The 22,283-nt window shown below is 45.2% G+C and overlaps 1 protein-coding gene and 1 long non-coding RNA gene across 2 annotated transcripts in view; one reads left to right on the top strand and one right to left on the bottom strand.

The window, feature by feature from the left end:
- The window catches only part of STK35 (serine/threonine kinase 35), a 41,129-nt gene extending 35,529 nt beyond the window's left edge, over window positions 1–5,600 (bottom strand). The window contains exons 1-2 of the mRNA XM_081149382.1: window positions 5,211–5,600; window positions 4,015–4,612 (exon numbers count right to left, since the gene is read on the bottom strand). Of these exons, the coding sequence (XP_081005508.1) occupies window positions 4,015–4,612; window positions 5,211–5,516 (904 nt within the window). The 5' untranslated portion in view covers window positions 5,517–5,600. The remainder of the gene's footprint in view (window positions 1–4,014; window positions 4,613–5,210) is intronic.
- Window positions 5,601–5,757: 157 nt separating this feature from the next.
- Window positions 5,758–22,283, top strand: part of LOC308562875 — a 40,988-nt gene continuing 24,462 nt past the window's right edge. Inside the window, exons 1-5 of the long non-coding RNA XR_013999687.1 lie at window positions 5,758–5,855; window positions 7,412–7,548; window positions 13,210–13,295; window positions 20,575–20,636; window positions 21,230–21,422. This is a non-coding gene — a long non-coding RNA (uncharacterized lncRNA). The remainder of the gene's footprint in view (window positions 5,856–7,411; window positions 7,549–13,209; window positions 13,296–20,574; window positions 20,637–21,229; window positions 21,423–22,283) is intronic.

Below are 22,283 nucleotides of genomic sequence, written 5' to 3'. Positions count from 1 at the left end.
CCAACTCATTAACCAAATAATTTACAGGATTGCTATTCTGGTGTTTAAAAGCCTGGAGGCTGGTTTGAATGCTACCACTAACTCCTTTGGGGCAAGTCCTGTGCCTTTCATGGGCTTCGGTTTCCTTCCCTGCGAAACAGAGAAGGCCAGATCGACACCTAAGACTGCTTTTGACTGCAGCTTCTGTTGTCTACATAATGCTGTGGGTAGGACTTGTCCGCATATGTTCAGAGAAAAACAAAGGACAAAAGTCTATTAAACAAAGTTGGAGAAGACCAAGAACTGCATTAAAGTTTCCCTTTTCTTACGGATATTGGATTATTTATATGTCAAATAATTTGTTAAGACTATTGAAATGCCTCTAAGTATTCACTAGAGAGCTGATATGAATGGGGGGAAAACACTATTCTCTATTTGGCCCAATTGTGAAATAAATTATTCCACCTCTTCTCTACCTATCCACATGGTCCTAGGCTCCCTTTTTAGAAGCCCACCTTCTCTGCCAACTTCTGATTCTCATTCCTGTTAATTTACAACATTCTGTAGGAAGCCCTTGTTAATAAGCCTGCTTTTTCCTCCTGTGACCTTGATTAGCACTTAAGTCTTCTACAGACTTTGCAAATTAAGTTCCTTTGGGGCAAGTCCAGACCATTCACTAACCATAGTGGAGGAGACAGCCCCAGAATGAAGAGCTTGTATAATACAGGTGAGCTAAATAACACTATAAGGATTCCAGTAAAAGAACAGAGTATACAGGCATACCTCATTTATTGTTTTGTTTTGTTTTGTTTTGACCAACTGAAGACCCTCCAGCAGCAAAAAGATGACTGGCTTTATTGTGGTGGTATGGAGCTATACCTCTTGAAGGAGGTATGCCTGTACGTGGAATTTGGTTCAATTGAGACCTTAAGGGAGATTAACACTTAAAAAATTTTTTTTATTGATTTCAGAGAGAGGAAGATAGAGGAGAGAGAAACATAAATGATGAGAGTCATTGACCGACTGCCTCCTGCATGTCTCCTACTGGGGATGGAGCCCTAAATCAGGTCGTGTGCCCAGATGGGGAATCTCTGGGTTCATGGGTTGATGTTCAACCACTGAGCCACACTAGCTGGGCAAACTGACATTTTTTGGTCTGTTTCAAAATTATCCTAAATTGCCAAAGACTGGGACAAGGTGGCTGCAAAGGAGTTTCTATTTAATGACACCTGAACCAGATTATCTTTAAGATTCCTTCCAGTTCTAACATTTCTGAATGATATCAGTATATTGTATAAGTCAGCACCCCAGCTAAACTTTGGAAGCCGAAGCCAGGAAAATGGAGTAATCTGGGTCTTTGTTCACCACTTTAATATTTGTAGCACAAACAAAACCAACCAACCAAAAAACCCTGAATGCCTATTTACTGCTTCCTAAATTAACACTTGACATGTAAATTTCAATGTTAGTTTCATAAGCAGAGGCAATGGCTTTACTCTTCTGTGCTCTAGCTCCAGCCCAGAACATTAGCTGACCCGTAACAGAGGCTCATACATTTAACACTCCAAACTACTGAAAGGGACATATTATGTGACCTAAAGCAACATACTTCATTACTATAGGTGTTTTAGTTCACAAAGGAAGGAAGAAAATACCAGCGTTTCTGTCAACTTGGTGTTCCTGACAACACAGGAAATAGGATGTGTTCCATGTCAAACAAGTTTGGGAAACTTGAACAAGAACACTGTGAATCTCAAAAGGGATGGATGATGGTAGAAGATTCAAAATACAGCCTGAACTTGAGGCAGTGAATTCCTCCTTATCTGAAGCACTTACTGACACTCCCAGGCTGTATAGCAACCCTATGTCATGGGTACCCTTATCTTAGGGATAAAGGAATGCTCCCCACAGGTTTGAAACAACTTGTCCCAAGTCTCATGCAGTCAGTTCAGACAAGCTATAACTAAAAGTGAGTCTAACTCCAAAGCCCATGGTATCAACCACTGTTGACTGTGGAGTTGTGACAAATTCTACAGGTGGGGAAAGTTTTAACAGTACAGTTGACTCTTGAACAAGGGCTTGAATGCACAGGTCCACTTATATGCTGAGATTTTTTTCAATAAATACTACAAATATATTTTTCTTCCTTATGATTTTCTTAACATTTTCTTTTTTTCTAGCTTACTTTATTGTAAGCATATCATATATAATACATCGGTAAGGCTTCCGGTCAACAGCAGGCTAATTAGTAGTTAAGTTTGGGAGAATCAAAAGTTATACACAGATTTTTGGCTGTGTATGTGTGTGTGTGTGGGGGGGCCTGAGGTGGGTGCCCCTAACCCCTGCGTTGTTCAAGGTCAACTGTATCTACTTATAGGAAAAAAAAAGACTTCAAACCCAGGTTGAAGTTTCAAGACTGACATCAATGAACCAAGAGTAGAAGGGGATCATTTGGCAAAGCAAATTCCCACACCCCAAGGTAGCTGGGTAATACTGAAGTTCAGACCACTCATTTTGGAGAAGACAGTCTGAGAATGAGTTGAAGAGCTTATAAAATACAGGTGAGCTAAAAGAATCTATTGGAAAGTCTTTTCAAAACAAATATATTCACACTGGGGGTGGGGTGGGCTTTTCAGGATGGATGAGGCCCGGATAGACTAATAGGAAGCCTGTTTTGAAAAAGGACTCCAGGCGATATTCACCATGTCCCTCAACCCACTGTCAAACACTGACTTGAAATAGGACAGGGAGTTCTCTTGGGATGTTTGTAGGATCTTAAAGTCAGGCAAAAGCTCCAAACAAAATGCCCTATCCAAACCCACCCCAAATCCTACCCATTCTTAAAGGTGAGCTCTAGTTCATCCTGGGGTACGGAGGGGACCATTACCCATTTGAAAGGGTCTAGGCCTTAAATCAAGACAAATCTGGACTCACATCACTGGATCTATACAAAAGTTTGTAAAGAAACCAGTAGTAAAATGTGACTTCCCTTACAAGCTGATTAACCTTCATCATTGTTCATGTTTAATTCTAATTTCTCCGTTTACAGAAAGAGGGGAGGACTTTTAGAATTATTATCTGTAAGTTGCTTCTGGAAGACATCTAGGACATAGCTGGGACTCAGATTAGTGACCTCTTCCCTGAAGAAGTCTCCTCAGACCCTTCTAGCCCACTGGCCCTCTCCTCTCTGAACAAATCCTTGGCTTCATTTAGCAAGAACAAGATGTGAGTACTGAGAGCTCAGGATGAACTCACTAACTGCAATGAAGCCTCAAACTAGGATTAGCCTTCCCGAGGAAGGCAAAGCCCCTCTGCTTCCCTGAGCCCTCTTTCCTACAAATAAAATCACTTCCAAGCCAATCTATTAAGAAATAGATTTAGGGATGTAAAATGGACGAAAAAATATGTTAGATATTGTTATGTGACAGCTCCGGGCCCACCTGGAGGGTTATTATTCTGCAGGCCCCAGAGGACTCGGCCAGAAAACCGACAGTTTGCACGACTGCCCTGGGATGAGGGGCTGGCAGGCTCAGAGGGAAAGGAAGCAAGAGTTTGGGGGTGGAGCTGGGGGAGGGGGCTGTGAGGATATTTGGAACCAGACAGAGAAGGGGTGCGGGTAGGTCCAGTCAAGTTTCTTCTTTTTTGTTTGAGGGGAAAAGAAGAGGCCCTGGGGAGTGACGGAGCTTATGCAGTTCTTTCACCAACTCCGAACCCAACCCCCTCCACTGCCCGACCACTCTTAAAAGTACTAGACGTTTCATAATAATGGCTCGCACGTATTGAGTACTTATTAAGACAATGATTAGAACTTAGCGAGCGCTTGTTATGAAAATACCAGCTAACGCTTGCGCCAGGGACTACCCGAGGTCCTGAGCCGAGCGGTGGGGCCCAACGCCTGGGCCCCGAAGAGGAGGGTGTGTCTGGGCCCAGGGTGACAGGACCGGGGCCTAGGGGTCCCCAGGCCACTTCGGGCCAAGCGGTCCACAGCAGCGGGCCCAGGCCCCGCGGGGGCGGGGTGGGCCGCAGCGCTCCTACCTTTGAGCGAGGTCTCAACCAGGCGCAGGTAAAGCTGCGAGCTCTTGTTGCCGTGGCTCATGCGCTGGGCCAGGCCGTTGCGCTGCAGGACGCACTCTTCAAACTGCACCACGTTCTGGTGGCGCCGCTTGAGACTGGTCAGAGCCCAGAACTCCGCCAGCGCCAGCTCCACGTTTTCCGGGGCATCGCAGCGGATCTTCTTGACCGCCACCCGGGCCCCGCTGCGCCCGGCCACTGCCTCGTAAACCACGCCGTAACTGCCGCGCCCGATCTCCGCCAGCAGGCTGTAGCGCGGCTGCGCGGCCCCGCCGCCCTCCGGCCGCCGCCGCGCCAGGCAGGCCTCGCCGGGGGCTTCGGCCGCCACCGGATCCATGGCCTGGGCCGCCGCCACCGGCCTCAGCTTCGCGCTGGGCGCCCGCGGCACTGGGCTTCGCCTTTTCCGCTCGGGGCTTTGTGTACCTCTGCGGGCGCCGTCCTCCTTCCCCGTTTCCATGGCTGCGGGCGGCGGGGGTAGCAGCAACGGCCCTGCCCGGGCCCCCCCTCCCTCATCCCTCCGTCCGGCCCCTGGACGCGGAGGAACGGGAGCTTGGATTGTGACCTGCGGGTGCAAGAATCGGTTAAACGACCAGGCCGAGGCGGGGAGGCCAGGAGCCCAGGCCACAGAGCGCCCCTGCCCCTCCTCCTCCACCTCCGGCCGCCGCGGCCCCTTTAAGACGGAAGCCACCGCGGCTGATAGAACCTGGGAGGGGAGGGGAAAGTGGGAAAGACGAAACCACTGGCCGGGGCTCAGAGGGGAACCGGAAGGAAAAGCAACCTCCCTCCACCTTCTCGGTTAATTTGTCCTGCAGGAGTTGGGAAAACAAGTTCTAACAGACTTCACGACTTAATAAAATCGCCTTAAGAAGCAATTGGGACTGTGGAAATCTTTTTTTCCTGCCTGCCCCGCTGTGGGACTCCCCCTCCCGGCGGCCCGCCTGGCGTTCTCCAGCGTGTAAACCGTCCATTGAATTAAGCCGGAGCGGACCCGAGCGGACCGATCCACGTCTCCGAGGGCAGCGGGTGGAGAGGGTTGGCTTAAACCCCGGCGTCCCAGAGCGCGCCAAATCCGGGGCCCGGCTGCCCTTCCCGCGGGCGCGCGGCGGTGGGGGCAGCTCCAGCTTTGGCGCTAACGTTCACTCCGCACGCCGCGCCCTTACCTGGCCCGAGCCCCTCCACTTCCGGGCGGCGGGGTTCCCCCCTGGAGTGTCCGGCTGGGGATGGTCCGCTCCCGGCCGGGGCTGCCTTCGGTACCGAGCCACGCGAGAGGCGATGGCCTGCGCCGGGCTTGCGCCGGGACCTGGCGCTGCCCAGGAGGTAGCGGCGGCGCGCGCGGGCGAGGGCCCGGCGCCCAGGCTCCCGCGGCTCTCCACGTGCTCGCGCCAGCTGATCCCTTTACATAACCTTTTTATATAAGCCGCGCCTTCCGCCCGCGCTCGGGCCAGCGGGGGCTCCTGGTGGCCCATTCCCCGGAGGCCCGCCGAGCGCCGCCCGCCCGGGTCCTGCCGCGGTCCACGGAGCAGCCGCAGACGGGGCCAATCACAGGCGAGAACACCCGGCCTACAAAAGTAGGCGCCAAACTCCCGCGCCCCGCCGCGCCCGCCGGCCCCGGCCCCCGCCCCGCCTCCGCCCGCAGCCTCCGCTCGCCCCGCCGCGGGAGGACCGCCTGCGCTCAGTCGGCGCTTAATAAGCAGCTTGCTCGACGGGATTAGTCGGTTTGATTGACTTATAATAGCTTCTTCCTGGGAACCGCCGGGACGAGGTTGGAATCCACCCCCCGCCTCCAGTGAGCCCTTTAGTCTTGGGTAAATCATTCCTGAGATCCGAGCCTCATTTTCCTCATCTGCAAAATAGGTAGACTGAGCCTTACCTCCCAGGGTTGCATGGAGTTTTGAATATTTTGGTCACTGCTCTGTACCCCAGTGCCTAGTAAGTGCCCAATATTTGTTACCTGAGTGTACAGATATTTATTAAATTCCTCTAATTGCTAGGCATCTTTCTAAGTCGCTGGGGAAAGAGCAGCGAACAAGGTAGAACCTCAGGTTTCTACCTTGAGGTTCTGTGCCATGTGAGACAAGTCATGTGGGTCGCCTTGGGCAAGTCAATCGCGTGTGTCCATTGGTCATCTGTAAGATGGGAAGAACCGTAGTTGCAAGGTTCACTGAGGTTATACACTTAAAGCCCTTAGAACTGGACAGGGCCTTGCACACAATAAATAGGTATTAAAGACACAGGATAGCTTTTGACAATAAGTGTGATGGAGAAGAATGAGCTAAAGAGTGCCTGGGGGTTGGGGACAGGCCACTTCTGATAGTGTGGTCACTTAAAGACTGTAATTTTTTTTACATGTAAAATTTCAAAGGTATGTATAAATTGCAAGAATAGTGAAGAATTCTCATATACATTTCAACCAGAAAAATTGTTATATTTTGCTGCATTTTTATTATCATGTTCTCTCTTGTGTGTATGTGTATAAAACATGAATTTTGTTTATTCCTAAATCATTTTAGAGTAAGTTTCAGACATCATGTCCCATTATCACTCTGTGTACACTTCCTGGGAACAAGGACATTCTCTTGCATAATCTCAGTACAATTATCAAAATCAGGGATTTTAATAATGATGTGATTCTTTTATTTCATACACTTTCTACATTTAAATTTGCTAATTGCCCCAATAATGTCCATTAAGGTATTCCCAAGGATTGATCTAATTAAGGATCGCTTGTTGCATTTAGTTGTCATGTCTCTTTAGTTTCCTTTAATCTGGAAAAGCAGTTAGTTACTTGGCCCTTCTTTGTCTTTCATGACCGTGACATATTTGAAGAGTACTGGAGAGTTATTTTGTAGATGTCCCTGAATTTGGATTTGGCTGGTATTTTCTCATGATTAGATTCAGGTTACGCATTTTATCAGGAGTACCACAGAAAGTTGTGCTCTCAGTGTATTACAGTGGGAGGCACATGACATTGGTTTGTCCCAATATTGGTGATATTAACTTTGATCATTTGATTAAGGTGGTGCCTGTCAAGGTACTCCACAGAAGAGTTAACTATTTTTCCCTTTGTAACTTTTGGGCATCTTAATGGAAGATATTCTGAGACTATCCTGTTCTTCACTGGACTTTTACCCATTGATTTTAGCATTCACTGATGATTCTTATCTGAATCTATCATTATTGTTGTTGCAAAATGGTGATTGAAAGACCTCTGTATTAGTCTGCCAGGTCTGCCCACAACAAAATACTACAGACTGGTGGCTTAACAGAAATTTGTTTTCTCACAGTTCTGGGGCGGTAGAAGTTCAAGATCAAAGTGTTGGTAGGTTGGGTTTCTCCTGAGACTTCTCTCCTTGGCTTACAGATTGCGTGCCTTCTGACTGTGTCTTCACAAGACCTTTCCTGGGATATCTTTTCCTCTAGAACAAGTGGGAAGTCCAGCCCGAGAGCCATATATGGCCCGAGAAATCATTTGGTCCAGCCCTGCCAAGGCAACTGCAGGTGGGACTCGAAATTCAATAAATCTAGGAGCTTTTGTCATAGCTGATTTTTAAGTTGATAATTTTGTATGGCCCTCGAACGATATTATAAATATCCAAATGGCCCTTGGCAGAAAAAAGGTTCCCCACCCCTGCTCTAGAAGGACACGTTATATTGGATTAGGGCCTCACCCTAATGGGCTCAGTTTAATTTAATCTCTTTACTGACCTTATCTTCAAATATGTTACCTGCTAAGGTCCTGGGGGGATGTGAATTCAACATGCAAATTTGGGTAGGGGTGAGGTTGGGGGGAGACACAATTCAGTCTATAGCAGTCTCTTTGGAATATGACCTGTGAGACCTGAAGCCAGCCATGCTAAAACTAGTGGAAAGGCATTTAAGGAAGAGCAAACTAGTGCAGAAGCCACAAGACAGGAACAGGATGGATGTTAAACTTCAGCCAATTGGTGAGACCTTCAAATTGTACAATCACTTTTGGGAAAAGAATTTGGCAGTTTTTGTACATCTACCCTATGGCCCAGCAATTCCATGCTCAAATGAAATGAAAACTTACGTTTGCAAATACATTTGCATAAGAACGTGTATAGCACTTTTCCCGAAAGAGTCCCAAACTGGATACACTCCAATGTTTATCAAGAAATGAAAGGATAACCAGGCTGTGGTATTTCTATACCATGAAATGCTGCTTAGGGGTAGAAAAGGAATGAAGTATTGATACAACAACGTGGATGCCTCAAAATAATTACGCTGAGGGAAAGAAGCCAGGCACAAAAGTGAACATACTGGATGATTCTAATAAACAATTCTTGAAAATGCAGACTAGTTTGTAATGAGATAAAGCACATCAGTAGTTGGGGTAGGAAGGTACAGGAGGAAACTTCAGGGTGATGGATATGTTCATTATCTTGAAATTATCTTGTGCTCATAGTTTCAAGGGGGAGCATATGCTAAAACACTTCAAATTGTATACTTTAGATAGGTGCAATTTATGTCCATTAATTTTACAGCTTCACCTCAATAAAGCTATAAAAAAATGAGGGGAAAAGAATATATACAAAACTGATCCATGCTGGCAGAAATTACACCAGTGATTATCTTTGGGGTGAGAACTGACCACTAAGGGACACAAGGGAATTTTCTGGGTGATGGCATTTTGTTGTACGCATATTATACTGCAATAATGTTGATTTAAAAGGTGAAAAAACAACCTTGCTGCCGGGGTCAACTGTATCTTTACTTAGAGCTTCGAAGGACCAAAGGCTGCATAGTGCTTAGGCAGGGCTGGCCGGTTCCTGCAGTCACTGGCCCTGTAGGTTGAGCAAAGCCAGTGGAATCTTTCTTCTGGTTAGTTACTTGACCTGAATTTTCAGAGAGATGGGGTCTGACATTCTAAGAGAACCACAAGGCTTGTAAATCCTTTTGTATGCTATGAGAAGGACCAGGCTACTTGCAAAATTGTTGCTGGTTTGACCTTTTGTTGTTTTTCCTTAAGTTTCAGCAGTAACCTATTCTTACTCTTATGGCTAATAGCCACCTTTTACTAAAGTTTTTATCTGTCAGGCGCAGAAATGAGCAGAGAATTCTTATGTCAATCCTGTGATGTAATTACTATCATTAGCTCCATGTTACAGGTGAAGAGACTGAGGGAGGAGGTAACACAGCTGGGGTTTGAGCTGAGACCCCAGGCTTTTCACGCCACCTGACCCTGCTCAGCTCTCCCCAAGACAAGCATTTTCAACAAGCACACCTACCTCCATATCCCTGGAGCCTCAGATGTGCCGGACACATGGCTGCAGCTCAATATTTAGTGACAGAAGAAATGGGTGGGCAGCAGTGAGCCTTTAGCCCTTTCAGTAGGACCCTGCCTTCGAGGGACTGACAGAAAATAAGACATAATGGAATTATGTGATTCCAAATCACAGTAGTTCCAAGGAGGACAATAAAGCAGGTAGAGGGATAGCACGGGACCCAGTAGGTGCTGTTTTAGAAACCTCCCCAAGGAGGTGACCTTTGAGCAGAGACCTGCCTGAAGTGAAAGAATCAGCCAGATGCAGGTTTACTAGAGGAGTTTTCCACGGCAGAGGAAAGGGTGCAGCAGCCCTGAGAGGAGAGCTGGGAGGAGGCCCGTGTGCTGCAGCGAAGGGAATGGGGAGGAACTGTGGGAGATGAGGGGAGAGAGGTGGGGTGGGGGTGGGGGGCTGTCATGAGGCAGGGACTTGTGGGCCATGGTGAGGACTTGGGATCTGTCAAGCATTTGCAGTATTTCAAGCACCATGGGCAGCGGTGTAGTTGGAGAGAGTTGACACTCAGGTAGGATGTTATGCTAAGGACTGTCGCCCAGTGAGAAGGCAGAATGGTGACGCTCCCTTCCCCTCTGTACTTGAGGGGGTGAGAAGCAGCCTCGGGGGTGGTTCATGGGAAAGCGGGAGGCTCTGGCCTGGGAAGGGAAAGTTGGGTGGCAGGGAGGCCTGCGGGAGGATGGAAACTGGGGAGGGGCTGAGACTGCTCTGGGCAGAGTGAAAGGATAGCTGGAAATGGGGCAGGGCTGGGCTCTGGGGGCTGGGGGTGGCATGGGCTGGGGCAGGGAACCCTGCGAAATGGCAGTTGGGGGGGAGGGGGAGGGGTTAAGGGAAGAGAAGCTGACGGGTCCAGGAGGGGGACTTCAGAGGGCCATGGAGGTACTGAAGGACAGAAGCTTGAGATGGCTGCCTTGAGGGCCATCTCCAAGAAAAAATGGAGCTTGTCATGCTGCCTAGCACCATGCAGCTCACAGCAACTATGTGGGAGAGATGGATTGTCCCCGTTTTATGAATGGCAAGATTGAGCCTCGGAAACTTACGTCACAAACTGGTGGAATGGCTGGGATTTGAACCCTGGCAGCCTTAGGTTTTCGAATCCAAGCTCGTAACCATTTTATAGATGTTTTCAAGCTTGAGTGCGTATCAGCATCACCTGGAGGGCTGGTTAAAGCCCAGATCGCTGGGCCCCACCCCCAGAGGCTAATCAGTAAGGCTTGGGTAGGGCTTGATCAGGCACATTTCTAACAAGGTCCCAGATGATGCTGATGCTGATATTGCTGGCTCAGGGACCACACTCTGACAATATTACTATACACTACACTACAACTGCCCCTAGAGTGAGCGCAGAGCTGAGGCGACTATTTCTCAGAGCTGGCAGAGAATTTAGGGTGAAAGTGGAACTATTACATAGGAAACTAAGCAAATAAGACATGAGGTGATGATTAAAGGCAAGACAACAAAAATAATTTATAAGAAAAACATAGTAATCATCGTAAACTACAAGGCTCAGCTGGAAATAATATTACATTGTCATTATAATGTAAAAACAACACATTGATTTAACCAAAAATTATGATATAATTATTTGGGGAAAATTGGAGAGGGTGTGTGTGTGTGTGTGTGTGTGTGTGTGTAGAGAATAAAGAGAGGAAAACTAAATTCTTCCATAGCTGTAAGTTAATAGAAAAGGTCTAAAAGTAGAATATCTTGAAGGTAAAACAGTAATCCGGATTGAAGAGGTAACCACAGAATACCTAAGTATTGCTTCATAGGATGGGACTTGGGGGTGGGACAAAGGATTTTTGTTATAAGCCTTGTAGTAGTATTTAACTTGAAGAGTAACTAATCTTAAACTTCTGTATATTTATTACTAGGGTTAAAATTAAAAGTAAAGGTAAAAGTGGGCGTGGGCTGTAGCCACCACTGAAGCAGCCTGTCAGCTTGGTGGCGCTGTTCAGCCTCTGGCCATGAGGTTCACCTGTTGTCCTGCATGACCTAAAAGCATCTGGAGGGTTACAAGTAGTCAGTGCCCAAATCCCACCCTAGGGACACTGCACTAGAGACACTGCCCCCAGTAAGACAGCCAAGAGGGCCTCTTGTATGGTCTGAGTCTCAGAACACAGTGATGGAAGCAAATACAGCCTCCCTGTTTCAAATTTCAAAGGTTCTTCCATCAGCCACTGAAAAGGCTCAGAAATCCCACCATTTCTTCCTCTCTTATCTGGGAACTGCATGGAAATTCTTTGTCAGGCTACATTTGCAGCAGAAAATTGGTTGCTAAGTTCTTAGCAGTTGTTTATGCAGAACTGGTGGGGCAAAGTCTTTAATTCTGTAACTACTGGGACATTCAGAATAAATGATCGGGGCATCTGGTTGAAATGTACACAACTGTAAGGCCACAAATTACACTCATTGATCAAAGTGTAAAGCAATAACAGCCTTTTAGGAAGGCAAATTGATCATTCATTATTTATTAATGTGTTTTAAAGTTAATATACTTTGGTCCAGCAATTTCATTCCTGGGATTTATCCTATAGAATACTTACCCATGTGAAACAACATATGTGCAGCAAGGATTTTGGCGGTCATTTGTAATAGTAAAATATTGGGAATACTCAAGTACCAGAGGCAGGGGATTAGTTACGTGCCACCACACATTTGAATATGAGGTAGAAAGAAGGAATTAGCTCTGTATGTACTCCCTCAGAACAAATATTCACTGTGTATTTGTACATAAAAAGCAAATGTAAATAGGATTTATAGTGTGACCTCATGTTTTGTTTAAATATGTATACATAATCACTAACCTTATTTGAGTTGTGTATCTGTATTTGAAGCTGTCCTAAGTGCTCTATGTAGACTAAATTTATTATTCCAATAATCTATAGGGTAGGTTTTATGATCATCTCCATTTTTTGGAGAAGTTGAGGCACAGACAGGTTATGTGACTTTATCACGGCCATGCTGCTTGGAAGGTGGAGCTTGGATTCAAACCCAGGCATATCTGATTCCAAAGCTTGTGATCATAAACCATCACATGATACAGCCGCTGTACTTATGTACTTATGTGTGTTTATGCACACATAAAGGAGACATTTGGATAAATAATACTCTAGATGACAAGAAACACTCTTTAGATGATTCTTTCGCTATCAACATTTTTGTATGATTTGACCTTTTTATGTATGTATTTTGGTGTTAAGTTAAAATACATTTTTGCAGGTATGAAAAAAAAGAATAAAATTCAGTTAAGAAAATAACATGCAATGATGCAGACTGCATCCCAACGCTTATTTGCTCAATGAGCACTGATTAAGCTCCTACTGTTTGCCAGCTTGGGGACTTAGATGAATAAAACTTAGTGTGTGCGATGGAGGAACTCATTGTCTAGTGAGGACACAAAGAAAGAAATATCCAGTCCACAGTCTTTTCTGGCCCTATTGCACTGTGATTTTACTTTAGATTTTGGTCAACCAGTGAAAAATGGGGCTGCACCATAGATGTCAATAGTCCAAGTGTTGCCTCTCTCAACTAATGGGAACCAGGTGCTGTGCTGGGCCCTGCATATTATACACAGCCTTTCTTTCTCTATAAAATTTATTGCTTCAACCAACATTTACTGGGCAATAGGCCCGATGTGTAAGTTGGGGATTCTGGGATGACTGAGACAAATTCCCTGCTGGCAAAATCTGGTATTATGAGGAAAACTTGTCATGTTTATAAATAGTGTCAGTTTCCCATTGGTGAAAAAATAATAACTAAATTTAAAAGCACTTACCAGGCACTGGTTCATACATCTTAGATATACTAATTTATCGAATTCTTAACCTTGTGATATACTATTATTCTCTCTCTTTTACAGATGAGGAAACTGGGGCACAGGGAGGTTAGGCAGCTTGCCCAAGATCACACAGCTAGTAGGTAGAAGATCAGGGAATTTCAATCCAGGTAAGTGCTTGGAGGAGCATGGCTGAAGAGACCAGCTTGTGGTAGAACAATCATAATAAAAATAGTATCAACAACCGTAACAGTACCTCTCACAATCGCACAGAGCTTTGTGAGTCTTAAGTGCTTGCACAGAGTTGTCTCAGTATTAGGTGGTCCCCAAAGATAAAGTGACCCTCTGGTTTTTCACAGTGAGAAGATTGCCAAAAAGAAAATGTTTGGGGGGCCAACTTGAATATATACATTCTTAAGGCTGTGGATGAGATAATCAAATGTCTATGTAGAATATTTAATTTATTATTTTAGGTGTACACATACTTTCAAGATTATTGTTATTTAAATAATATATTTAAAAATATATTATGTATTAATAAGTAATATATTACTTTAGAAACACTGTTTTTTTCCCCCCCACGCTTGCATTTAGCAGAGCAGTTTTATTCTATGTCTTCTTGTTGTGTACCTTTGATCTCAGTATTTTTATTATCGCTGGGGATGGTTTCTGAATCACCCCTCACCTCCTAGATCACATAAATTTCACTTCTATCTAACTTGTTTGTGATCCATCACTTTTTGAGCCTTTATACAATGCTGCCTCTGAAATGTTTTATCCTCAAAGTCCCAGTTCACTCATTCTTAGGACAGTATTGTTTTTCTTTGTGTCCTATTGATTTATATTTGTGATCACAGCGTCTTAACATTTTAATGTATTGCTTTTAAAAGGCCCCTTTATAAGGGTATGAGGTCAAACCTCCAGTATTTTGACCACATCTATGTCAAAAATTGTTTGCTTTTTTTTTAACCATTTCCTTCAGGTGACTTCTATTAATTGGTCTTCCACAAACAGTACTTTGTTGCTTAAAATAAAGTAATTGAGAGAGTCTAGGGAATATGAAAGATTCTGTGAGCTTTCCTAGGAACTTAAAGATAAGGCAACCCCTTTTTTCTTCTGAGGGCTACTCTTTGGGGAAAAACACCCTGCCTTATATCTAGGCATAGACCACATGTTAAACTCATCTGTTAAACATGGCAGACTTGCCTGTACACATCTGTGTGGTGAGCACTGTCCTCAACGCACGAGTAAGTCGAGTCTCAGATGAGAAGTGACTTGCTCAAGGTGTCTAGCAGGTGACTGATCTGAAATACAACTTGAATCCAAGTCTCTCTGACTCTCTCACCCCCACCTCTCCCATTCAAGCCCTGGAGAAGTTTCTAAACTGCCCTCCTAATTGAGATTGCTGGCCCTGGTAAGCACTTAGGGCCAGGCTGACAGAATGCTGACACTAATTTAGTCTTCTATTGCCTTATGAGTGTATAACCACATGCAATATTTCATAAAGAGAATGGCAGAGCAATTTGCAAATATAAAACCCAGATGCTTAATTTTAATTTCTGGGTTTTCATTTCAAATCCATTGTGAAACAGGCAGGTTGTTTCCAACCATAAGTAGATGCCTGGTATCTGTCTATAAAGATCCCCGGGAGCTACTCTTAGATCCTTAGTGGTGTTTCTGCTTACATTTGCTTTACTCTTGGAAAGCCTTTCACCTGGAGTGGAAAGAGTCAGGCGCCCTCCTTGGGAGACTGAGGTCCCGTCCAGGGGGTGCTGCAGTGCTTCCTCCAGGCTCAGGAGAGCTCATTGTGTGCTTCTCTTCCCAGCTCTGCTCAGTGACATCACTTCCACAGCGTGAAACTAGCCACGGTGGGAATATTGGAACATTGGAAATTGGTAAACCCAATTCCAGCAAATCAAGACTCCTTCCATTCCCCCTCTGGCCTCCCCCCAAATGACTTAGCCTCCTTCCCTGGGCCTTGTGAATAATCCGAGTACTTCCCTTCTAGGTTATTCTGCAGATTTAGTGAAATGAAGCATGTAAAGCACATGGCACTGCTTCCATGTTTATTTGTTTAAATAAGGTAATGCACATGCAGGGTCCAAAAGTCAATCAAACAAACAAGGTTACAGCAAAACGGAAGTTTCCTTCTCAACCTGGACCCCATTCCAGTTCCTAAAGGCAGCCTGCTTCTCTGAAGCGCCCCAGAGATGGGCTCTGCACAGATAAGCACATGTATATGTATTAGTAACAGCATTTCTATCCCTCATATATATATATATGAGAGAGAGACATACATTTATCGATCTGTATCTGTCTTACATTCTGTCTGTCCATCTATCATTATTCTAAACTGGCTCATATAGATCTAACTTGTTATTTTTACGGACTGCCCATTATTCTATTTCTGGGATGCAACCAGCCCTCTGTGGGTGATATTTCTAAACTGGTGGTTTCCCATTTCTTGCCAGTAAAAACAATAGGCGTTGAATAACCTGCCTATTGCACAGAAACATGAATGTATCTGTGGGCTCAGTTCCTGGATATGGAACCATTGGGTCAAAGGGTATGGGCATTTTCATTTCTCGTTTGATTGTCAGATTGCCTTCCAGGGGTTGTGCCAATTTTCTCTCCAACCCATGATGTAGGTGAGTCATGAGTCCAACTTTTTGATCTGTGCCATCTGAAAGTCCTTGGCTCCCCGAGGGACAAATGGTCCCCATTATTATTATTGATGGAGGAACTCAGGCGCAGGGAGGAAGGGGACTTACCCACCACAACCAGGCTTCTGCACGTGAAGCAAAGAGCTAGTGGGTCCAGGTTGACACTGACCCCATCAGCCGTGCCAGGCAGTGGGTGGTGACCCCTGGGCACTGGAGTCCTGTAACCTCTGTCCTGCCTTGCAGGCTTTGCCATCCTGTTTTCCTTGACTGAAATTTCTCAGGAACATTAAGGGTCAAGAAGTTGGGAGGCCCCAGTGCACTGGGGAGCTTCAGGACAACTTGTTCCCTATCTGAACAGAATCTGCTTTCTGAAGCCCAGGCTTTGTCATCTCACTCTTTCTTTAAAACTTTCTGAGGCTCCAGGATCACCTGAGAACGGGTTGGCAGTGCACATTTTTGGGCCCCTCTGCAGACCTACAGAGTCAGATACTCTGGAGGTGGGGCTCAGTAATTGGGGTTCAATAAACACTCGGATGATGGCGACATGTGCCCAAATCTGAGATAATAGAAAGACATAAGCTTCCATTTTATACTTGTTCCTAACAATAACCCCTGGTGTGCTGCCCCTCCACCTGCCTGGCATGGCCTTCTTCTTCCTCCTAAGGACAAAGCCAAATGCACCCCCTCCCCCTGATCCAAGGAGGGCGATTTCTCTCCCCAGGGGCTCCTTTCACTTCAGAGTCCTCGCTGCGGCCAGCGTGGAATCGCTTCCCCACTTCGCGTGGGAGCTCCTGAGAATGCTCCGCGGCCTGGCTCAGTGTCTGACACAGAGTTGATACTAACATTTTTCAATGGCAATTTGAGGTGAGCCCGTGCATTTTTCTGTGCTCCCTGCTAAATTGTGCTTTGATGAATACCTCAGATGAGGACCGAGAACCAATTTGTAATCTGGAATGGTGGCAAGAAACTGTTTTTCCCCTTCCCAGAGCTGCTATGGACCCAGTGGGCTGAGACTGACCACTAATGGGTGCTTTGGGGATGACCTAGGGAGCTAGGAGCACAGGGATAATAAATCAGGAGAGGAGAATTTAGTATGTCACTGCCCAGCCCACTGAGCCCCTTTCTCCCCAGGCTTCGTCTGGATGGCTTGGAGAGGCCTCAAGGTCAAAACTTGTGAGGAATTGTGACATGGCGAGACCTTTCTCAAAAGGCCACTCAGTCATCGCAGATTCATGTTTCATGCCCAGGAGCCTCCCGGATTCTCAGAACAATGTTTGTTCCATAGGACCAAGCTATACCAGAACACGCTGACCTTTATTCTGGTGCAGAACTGAAAGTCTAAAGCAATACGCTGCCAACCAGATTGGCAATCTCCCCCCACCCCCCTCAGCTAACAAGCCTTTATATCCCACTGGTTCATCAAACATTTAGCGGGCATCAGCTTTCTGGCAGGCACTGTGCATGCTCTTGGAACACACAGATAAAAAGGTTCTGTCCTCTCTCACTCGCCAAGTGTGGGAGCAGAAGTGTGGACAAATGATCGTGACAACGCAGGAGTTTCCAAAGCGTGGTCCCAGGACGCCTGGGGGCCTCTGAGACCCTTTGAGGGGATCCATGTTATTTTCATAATAATACTAAGACATTACTTGCCTCTTTCACTCTCAGTTTTCATGTGTGTACAGTAGAATTTTCCAGAGGCAGCATGCTGTGTGATAGCACGACATACTATAATGTACAGCAGATTTGAGATCCAGTTGTCTATGAAACCAGACAAAGAGATTTTTAAATTTGTAAAACAGTCTCTCTACTCACTATTTTTTTGAAAATGTACTTATTTTTCATAAAATATTTTGTTTATATTAACATAATGGGTTATGATTTTAAAGATAAGTTAATACTTTTAAAATGTCTCCATTTTAATTTCTAATATAGTAAATACTGATTGATATTAAACACAAACAAGAATCTCTTTGCTGTCCTCAACAGTTTTATTAAACTTTTCATTTTGAGATCATCGTAGGTTCACAGGCAGTTGTAAGAAATAATACAGAGAAATCCTGTACACCCTTCACCCAGCTTTCCCCGGTGGTAATATCTTGCATAACTAGTACAATATCACAGCCAGGGAATTGGCAGTGATACGGTTCACGCATCTCATCCAGATTTCACCAGTTTTACATGCACGTGTGTGTGTTTGCACATGTGCACATGTGTGTGCAATTCTGTGAAATTTTATCACTCGTGTAGATTTGTGTGACTACCACCAAGGTCATGACAGAGCAGTTTCATCACAGGGACCTCATGCAGCCTTCTGTGGCCGCAGCTGCCTCCCCTCTCGCCTCCCTAACCCCTGTTCTCCCTCTCTAGAATTTTGTCACTTTGAGAATGTTATATAAATGGAATAGTACATTATGTAACCTTTTGAGATTGGCTTTTTTCACTCAGTATAATTCCCTTGAGAGCCATCCAAGTGGGTGCGCATGAAAATCCTGCTTTCCTTGCTGTGGCTGAAGAGAGTTCCAGGGTATAGATGCCTCACATTTTGCTTAATCTTTCTCCCGTGGAAGGGCATTTGGACTGGTTCTGATTTCTGGCTATTATGAATAAAGTTGCTGTGAACATTTATGTACAGGTTTCTGTGTGGGCGTACATTTTCACTTCTGTGCCTCAAATGTTCCAAAGTCCAATTGCTGGTAGTATGGTAAGCGCTTTTTTTTTTTTATCCTCACCTGAGGATTTTTTTTCTATTGCTTTTCAGAGAGAGAGAGAGAGAGAGGAACATCGATGTGAGAGAGACACATCGATTGGCTGCCTCCTGCACACACTCCACCGGGGCTGGGGATCAACCTGAAACCGAGGTACATGCCCTCGCCAGAATCGAACCCAAGACCCTTCAATCCGTAGGACAATGCTTTAACCACTGAGCCAAACCCACTAGGGCGGTAAGCACGGTTTTAATTTTATAAGGAGTCTCCATACCTTTTCCCTGAGTGGCTGTACCTTTTTACTTTCCTACCAGTGACTGATGAGTAGCCTGGTATCTGTGTATCCTCACCAGCATTTGGTGTTACGATTTTTTATTTTTAGACATTCTAATAATTGTAGTGATATCTCGTTGTGATTTTAATTTGCATTTTCTGATGGCTAATGATATTGAAATATTTTCATATGCTTATTTGCCATCTGTCTATCCTTTTTAGTGCAATGTCTGTTCATGTCTTTGGCCCACTTTCTAATTGGACTGTTTGTTTTCACTCTTGAGTTTTGAGAGTTGTTTCGTGTGTTCTAGATACCAGTCCTTTGTTAGCTAGGTGGGTTGCAAGTATTTTCTCCCAGTGTTTTTTTCCTCTTCATAGGCCTTTTTCAGAGCAAAAGGTTTTCATTTTGAATGATTCAAGTTATCATTTTAAAAAATATGTCTTTATTGATTTCAGAGAGAGGAAGGGAGAGAGAGAAACATCAATGATGAGAGTCATTGGTCGGCTGCCTCCTGCAGACCCCCAACTGGGGATCAAGCAACCCAGGCATGTGTCCTGACTGGGAATCGAACTGTGACCTCCTGATTCATAGGTTGACACTCAACCACTGAGCCACCCTAGCTGGGCTCAGTTTTTTCTTTTATGGATTATGCTTTTGGTATCAAGTCTAAGTCTCTTTGCCCAGCCCCAGGACCTGAAGATTTTTTCCTATGTTTTTCTTTCCCCTAAAATTTTTATAGTGTTACATTTTTTACATCTAATCCTTAATCCATTTTGAGTTAATTTTTTGTATAATTTGTGAAGTTTAGGTCGAGGTTCATTTGCCTATGAATGTCAATAATTTCTAAGGGATCCTGGGACCAAAGATTTGAAAACTTCTGCAATGAGGTATATGAGGTACTCCAAGACGGGTGTGTGCGTAGCACCATGGGAAGGTTAACTCTGAGCAAGAAGTTCTAGAAAACTTCCCAGAGAAGATGCCATCTGAGTTCCGCTCTGCAAGATGAGTAGGATCTTACCAAGCAGGAGAGAAATCTCCTTTTCTTTTCTCCATCTTCCACAGTCAGTGATATTCCCAGTAATGGGGTTAATTCTAAAGAGGGAAGTATGGAAGATAAAGAGGACCTAGGGGTCAGGGAGGCCTTGGTTGAAATTCTTCTTGAATAGCTTAGTTACTTACCTTTTCTAAGCCTCTGTTTTCTATCTGTAAAATGAGAGAAATAATTTTTTCTTTTCAAGGAAACTGAGGATTAAATGAGATAACTATGTAAATTGGCAAGCGTGGTACCTGACACATGGTAGGCACTCAATGAATTACCTTCTCTTCCCCTTTCACGATTTCCTCGATCTTTTCTCCATGTATGAATTTAAACCCATCCTTTGGTGTTCAACTTTTATTTAATTTCATTCTTTCCCCCCACATTGCTCTAGATGAGTGGCTCTCAAACTTTATGTATCAACCATCCGCAAAGCAGATAATATTTAGTTGTGGAGGGCTTCTTAAAACACAGATTGCAGAATTTTGGTTTAGTACATCTAAGATAAAACCCAAGAATTTGTATTTCTAACAAATTTCCAGGTGATGCTGATGCTACTGATCTGCAGACCACACTTTGAGAACCATTGCTCTAGATATTTTCAATAACTGTCTCAATAGATTGTATAGAAGTCAAAATACTCACTTTCCACATGTAATAGATTTTCAAGGAAATAGCTTGTTGTGTTTGTTTTTCAAAATTCACAGAAAACTCCAATGGGGTGACTTCTGGTTTTAAGATGGCTGAATTTTGTTTTGTTTTTAATTGCAGTAAAAAACACATGCCGTGAAATTTACCAGCTTAACCACTTTTCAGTGTACTGTTCGGTAGTGGTAAGTATACTCCAGGATGGCTGAGTTTTATTTCCATCCTATTCTCAGAAAATCCACTCCAGACAGTAAGGAGACCATGCAGCATCCTCTCCATCTTTGATGAAACCAGGAGAGCTCTCTAACCCTGAAACAATAAATGAAGACGGGAACTGGGTTGGGGAATGACAAATGATTTGGCAGAGTGGAGGAGGGCCCACGGTCCTGCCTAAGGAGGGGCATATATTGAGGAACAGCCAATTCACCCCAGGATCCCAGAAGGCTCAGGAATGGGCAGAACAGATATTTCAGCAGGTGGAGGTAAAACAAGGTGCTAAAATGGGGGGATTGACTGAGGTCTTTGTCATGGGGAACTTCAACCCCATGTAGTCAGGCACTTTTCAGAGGACACCAAGGGGTTAGTCTCTGGAGAATCTGAACCAGAGAGAGTCCAGATTTAGTGATCACATCCCAGCATAGAGGAAAAGTTTGGGGGGGCTGAACTAGACACGGGTGGCCTAAAAAGCTGCACCCCAAATGATGACACCCCAGCCCATTCCTAATTGAACTCCAGAATATTTACATGTCTCATTAAGCAACATTGTCCCCACCCCCAGTGGACTGGAGCCTCCTTTTATGAAGAAACCCACCAGCCCCAGAGAAAAGACCTGCAACCATGACATTTGGGGCTTCTCAGGAAGTCAGTTGCCCTACAGTGAAACACATCAGTCAGCCCCAGTCCATGCTGGCAAGGCTTACAGTCAGCTCGTACGTGCCTCACTTTGAAACAAAGATGATTAGTCGCTCGAGGTAAGTTTCCAGTCTGGAGCAGAAACCAAAGAAAATACTGCAGAGGCAACGCTTTGCCGCAACTGCACTCTGGCCTTTTCTGGCCTGTTTGGGCATCTGTGAATGAGGGGTTGGCTATGTAAAGGATTCTTTTTTTTCTTATATGTTTATTTTTTTAGAGAGGAAGGGAGAGGGATAGAGAGATTGAAACATAGATGAGAGAGAAACCTCTTTGGTCGGCTGCCTCCTGCACACCCCGTACTGGGGACTGAGCCTGCAACCTGGGCATGAGCCCCGATGGGGAATCGAACCAGTGACCTCTTGTTTCATGGGTCAGAACCCAACCACTGAGCCACACCAGCTGTACTGTAAAGGATTCTTAACCTGGATGCCTGCATCCCTGCCGGTGGGTGCCAGTTTCTGTGTGCGTGTGCATCTGGGCTCAAGTCAGGTTCTCCAGGGGAGCCTGAGATGCACGATGTCAGGAGCCTCGTATTGACTAGATTTCTGAGCTCTCTCCCTGGGTTTGTTTCCTGCATGTGTCCTGCTTTCTCACACCTCTGGGACTCTGCTCATGCTGCTACTTTGACTGGAGCACCTTTTCCTTTTTGGTAGAGTTCATTCCTAATCTTTCCAGGCTCATCTGAAATATTGGGTTTTTCAGAAAAACTCTGACCTTCAACTTCCACTTGGGTGTCCCTTGGTACCTCCCAGATCTGTGTACACCTTCCTCATCTCCTTTAGAGGGATGTGTCTGCTGCCTCTGTGTGCAAAAGCCCCTCTTCTCCCAACAGCCTGGCTGGAGAGCTGAGTGATAATTTTCTGGTAGCACCTGCTTGCCCAGTCTCAGGATAAAGTGCTTGTTAATGGGACTGAGAGCTG

The sequence above is a fragment of the Miniopterus schreibersii genome, assembly GCF_964146895.1.
Source record: "Miniopterus schreibersii genome assembly, chromosome: 10".
NCBI lineage: Eukaryota > Metazoa > Chordata > Mammalia > Chiroptera > Miniopteridae > Miniopterus > Miniopterus schreibersii.
This window is presented reverse-complemented; position numbering and strand designations above follow the sequence as displayed.